This window comes from Helobdella robusta (assembly GCF_000326865.2).
Source record: "Helobdella robusta unplaced genomic scaffold HELROscaffold_67, whole genome shotgun sequence".
Taxonomy (NCBI): domain Eukaryota; kingdom Metazoa; phylum Annelida; class Clitellata; order Rhynchobdellida; family Glossiphoniidae; genus Helobdella; species Helobdella robusta.
In genome coordinates this window covers 174,132-179,578 of record NW_008705379.1, presented here as the reverse complement: position 1 = coordinate 179,578, position 5,447 = coordinate 174,132, and the positions used below count along the sequence as shown (strand labels likewise).

Below are 5,447 nucleotides of genomic sequence, written 5' to 3'. Positions count from 1 at the left end.
GCCATGTCGTTTTTGTAGCTGTAACAGTAGAGGCGACTGCAGCAGCTGCTGTAGTAGTAGTAGTAGTAGTAACGGCTGTAGTAATAGTAGTAGCAGTAGTAGTAGCGGCTGTAGTAGTAGCAGTAGCAGTTGATGTCAACAACACAAGTTTACGTCATGTCAAAAAATTATCGAATGTATAGTTTGTCTCTTTGTTGTTGTTGTGTCTGATTTTGTTGTTGTTGTTTTTCTTGATGTAGTCGAAGGCCCTGTTGCTATCATTGTTATTGTTGTTGATATTATTATTGTTGTTATTATTTTGGTTGTTGTAATTGTGGTGGTGGTGGTGGTGGTGGTGGTGGTGGTGGTGGTGGTGGTGGTGACGTTGGTGGTGGTATTGTACGGAACAAACTCTTAAAGAAATTTGATGTCCCCTTGAGAGAGTTAAAGCATCTAACCAGCCGACAACAACACAATGATCATAAAATATTTCGACATCAAGAGTGAAATACGTGTAGAGTCCATGACATTAAAATTGACATCAACATAACGAATAACACCAACAACAACAACACAACAACACGACCATTGAAGACGACAACATCCGGAGTAACATTATAATGCACACGTCTTTGCAGACAGCGTTTACGATTTTTATCAATATAATTATAAGACCAACAAAAACAACAACTGTAACAACAACAACAACAACAACTGCAACAACAGCAACTGTAGCAACAACAACTGCAACAACAGCAACTGCAACAACAGCAACTGCAACAACAGCAGCTGCAACAACAATAACAAGAGCAACAGCAACTGCAACAACAACAACATGAGCAACAGCAACTGTAACAACAACTGCTGCAACAACAACAAATATCGACAAAGTTCGCAATGCACATTAACTTTGAATGAATAGGTCAGTGTATGTATGTGAGTCTGCCCCGGTGATTGTGTGAATGAATGAATGAACGAATGAATGAATACATGCATGAATGAATGCATGCATGTATGAATGAATAAAAAATATTAATAGAGTGAACTAATGAACGGGAGAACGATTTGATGAACAAGCTAACAAATCAATTTTTAATTGAAAAAGCTTGTGTATGTAAAAACAAAAAAAAAGCAATCATACATACATACATGAGTATAAACATACAAACATACAAATGTACATACATACATACATACATACATACATACATACATACATACATACATACATACATACATACAAACATACCTACAAACAAACATACATACAAACATATAAGTATAACATACCTACGTACAAAGACTCACATCGCATCAATCAATCAATTATTTTTTGTTTAGCGCCATTTCCGTGATTCCTAAAGAACACACGCACGCATACATAAATATATACACAAACACACCTATGCGCATGTGTACAAACATACGTATACACACACAAACATGCAGAAATACAAACGAACATACAAAACGTTTCCAAACATACAAAACATTACGCGGTACATTGCATTGCTCTAAGTTCGTTTCACTAACTTTTGCTTTCACTTGACACTATTTTTATTGACACTAGAAAAAAATAACAATAAGAACAACAATAAGAACAACAACAACAATAAGAAGAAGAAGAAAAAAAGAAGATTAACAATATCTCCGGTTATAATAATTATTGCTATTGTTGCTATCTTTGCTATTACTAATATTATGATTGTTGTTGTTGTTGTTGTTGAAGTTGTTGTTGTTGCTGTTGCTGCTGTTAGCGTAGAGATATTGTGTGTTGCTAGACCGGATATTAAGCTATCTCCAACGCATTCAAAACTTATTGCTCGCCATTGCCGTATTGTATTCCGGTGACGACGATGATAAAGATGATGATGATGAAGACAATGATGATGACGACGATGAGGATGACGACGATGATGACAACGACAATGATGATGAAGATGATGGTGATGAAGACAAGGATAATGATGATGTTGATGATGACGACGAAGACGACGACGATGATGATGATAATGATGATGATGGTGATGATGATGATGACGACTATGATGATGAAGATGGTAGTGTTGTTGACGATGTTGACGATGTTGCTGATGATGATGATGAGCAAAGAAATAAATAACTTCACACTAAAAGATGATGAGAATATAGTCACCATAGATAATTAATTCACATACACGTACGCACAAAGAACAGAAAATCATAACGTTGTCAACAAAATGCAAGAATTCAATTAAATGAGAAGAAATTCTTTTTTATCGTTATTACTGTAGTTTACAATTATTATTATTATTATTGTTGTTGTTGTTGTTGTTATTATTATAACTTTGGTTATTGTTATTGTTGCTTTTGTTGATATTTCAAATATTGATAAGGTTGTTCATTTCATTGCGCAGAACAATAAAAAAAATAAAATAATACACACAGAGATGCAATACCAAGCAATACAAATTGATACAAAATATATCAATACCCATACAAAAAAAACAATACTAATACAACAAAGACATACAAAAATTCATACAGAAAAATTTCAAACCTACGAAAAAGTCAAAACTACCAACCATCATTGTTTTGAGGAAAGACAGCCTCAGCGTCAAACGCATGACAACAACAATGATGATGATGACGTGTTAATGACGTCATTATGACGACGACGATGACGACGACGATGACGACGACGTTGTTGTTGCTGTTGTTGTTGCTGCGGTTGTTGTTGATGATGCAACTTGATAAATTAATTTTAAATCTTTTCGACATTTTTTTGGAAGTGTATTTTCAGTTGGGACGTTTTAAATTTTTTTTTGATTTATTGTCCGTTATATTTATATATGTATGTATTTTTAAATTGAACAAATTTTAAATAAAATGCCAGAAAACAATTGGCAACATTATTACTATTTTATGATTCATTCACGATCTGTATATCCAAACATTACTTATTTGGCCGCTTTCAAATATATTCTATATCCGTAGGGATTACTACTTGCTGCAAAAAAAATATCAATTATACAAGAAATACCATATAAAAAATACAATACAAACCTACAAACATACATACATACTTACAAACAAATATACAAATAAACATACAAAAAAACGTTGAAAAATCACCACAACCAAATAATTATTCTGCGGTGCGATAACTTGCAAGGCAAACTTATAAAAACGGACGGATGTGATGCGTGTATGTATGTATGTATGTATGTATGTATGTATGTATGTATGTATGTATGTATGTATGTATGTATGTATGTATGTATGTATGTATGTATGTATGTATGTATGTATGTATGTATGTATGTATGTATGTATGATGTATGTATGTATGATATATATGTATGATGTATGTATGCATGTTAATGGATTCTTACACATTTTGTCATCCTGCTTTTGTATTAATCTCTTAATTTAAGGAGCAAATAAAATTTCATTTGATTCTGTGTGTGTGTGTTTGCATGTGTACTTATGTGTGTATGCGTGTGTGTGAACGTATATAAAAATCTGTCTACAAATATGTGTGTATGTATGTATGCATGTGTGTATATGTGTTTTTAAATAGAGTTTATCAACTTGTGTATAATCGATTGTTCGTACATACGTGCTTACTTGTGTTACATGTGTATTTACGTCTGTGTGTGTGAGTGTGTGTGTGTGTGATTGTGTGTGTGCGTGCTTGTGTGTAAATGTGTGCGTGTGCGTGCGTGCGTGCGTGTTTAAATGTGGATGGCTATCTATCACATATGCCAAGCTGCCAGGCACACAAACTGCAGTCTCGATCATTGCACGACGTTCTCCCAGCTTTAATACTGTTATCATGTTTTCTATACATGTTTTTGCTGTTATTTGTATGTTTGTATGTTTGTTTGTTTGTATGTCTGTTTGTTTGTTTGTTTGTTTGTTTGTTTGTTTGTTTGTTTGTTTGTTTGTCTGTCTAGCGGCTTGTTGTTTGTTGTTGATGTTTATAATAAGTTTAGCATAGTGACTGTTTGTAGATGTTACATCTCGGAGATATTTTGTAACCATTCCCAGTCAGGCGTTTTATTTCAGCTCAAAACTCAGATAAAACTATTCCGATTAGAAAAATGCGTAAATAAGGTTACATACGTACCGACCGATTACACACACACACACACACACACACACACACACAGTTTGCAAGACACAAATACTTTTAGAAATACACACGTTTACATTTACACATACTAATAGACGGACTTACATACACATACTCGCTTGATGCCCACCTTCCAAAAATATCCCAAAACAATTCCACTAGTAACACAGGACACGGACCAAATCAAATTTTTTGTTCAGCTATTTGAAAGGCATGAGATGGATGAAAGAAATGGCCCAACATTCATTCGTTCGTTCGTTCATTCGTTCGTTCATTCATTCATTCATTCATTCATGCATTCATTCATTCATTTATTAGTCCGTCATTTAGTTTGTACCTTTAATTTATTGATCGGGCAAAAAATGAGATTTCGATTTTGCATGGAACAACATTTTTGAATAAGAAAAGAATGAATGTTATTTCCGTGTAACTATATAAAAGTTAGATCTATTGATATATACATACATACATAAGTACATACATACATACATACATATATACATACATACATACATACATACATACATACATACATACATACATACATACATACATACATACATACATACATACATACATACATACATACATGCGCATTCATTCATTCTGCGCATGATGGTAGGCGCCCGGACGGATGCACGCTAATACCTTGGAGAGCCGGCAGATTTTTGGCGTGGGATGTTACGGTCCCTGGCACCCTCGCCGAACGATACGTAAACCTGACAAGTAAAGAATGCGGTTTGGCCGTGGCCAGGGCAGCGGACGAGAAAATGAAAAAATATGGGAACGCCCTCCCCTCGATGGAATTCTTGCCAATATGCATCGAGGTTCTTGGCCCGATGGACCCCAACACCCTTAAATTTCTTAAAGAAATATGCAAAATGATCAGCGTCAGATCAGGCGACAGCAGGGAACTGTTTTTCGCAACTAACCACATTTCGTGCTTGTTGCAGCGGTTCCTGCGTGTCTGTGTGCTTGAAAATATCCAACTGAATGCCGACATGTGCAATTAACGACAAATCAAAGTGTTGATCCATTTGTTACTTGATGTTTGACGGTTCAGTGTCACTCATCATGTTTTGGTTTTAACTTACATACATATATACATACATACATTTCCGACCATTTTCCTATTTTCGCTTTATGTCCAAATTATTGTTTCCCCATTCCAACAGCTCCAATTAAACTTCGTAGAAATCTCTGTCCTGATTCTCTTAGGAAAATCAACCTCCAACTTTCTGTCCAAGACTGGTCATCTGTCACTACTCAAGATAATATTAATACATGCTGCTCTACGTTTTATGCCATTCTTTTCTATATTCTGGACTCCGTTTCCCCTCTGCTTCCAGTC

At 34.9% G+C, this 5,447-nt stretch overlaps 1 protein-coding gene across 1 annotated transcript; it reads left to right on the top strand.

The window, feature by feature from the left end:
• Positions 1–4,218: 4,218 nt before the first annotated feature.
• On the top strand, positions 4,219–5,109 carry HELRODRAFT_181038 (hypothetical protein; the record flags this gene model as incomplete). The annotated part of the gene is made up of 2 exons (XM_009030325.1): positions 4,219–4,349; positions 4,719–5,109. 2 exons carry the CDS (start codon positions 4,219–4,221, stop codon positions 5,107–5,109), a joined length of 522 nt encoding a protein of 173 aa, XP_009028573.1.
• Between the last annotated feature and the right edge of the window lie 338 nt (positions 5,110–5,447).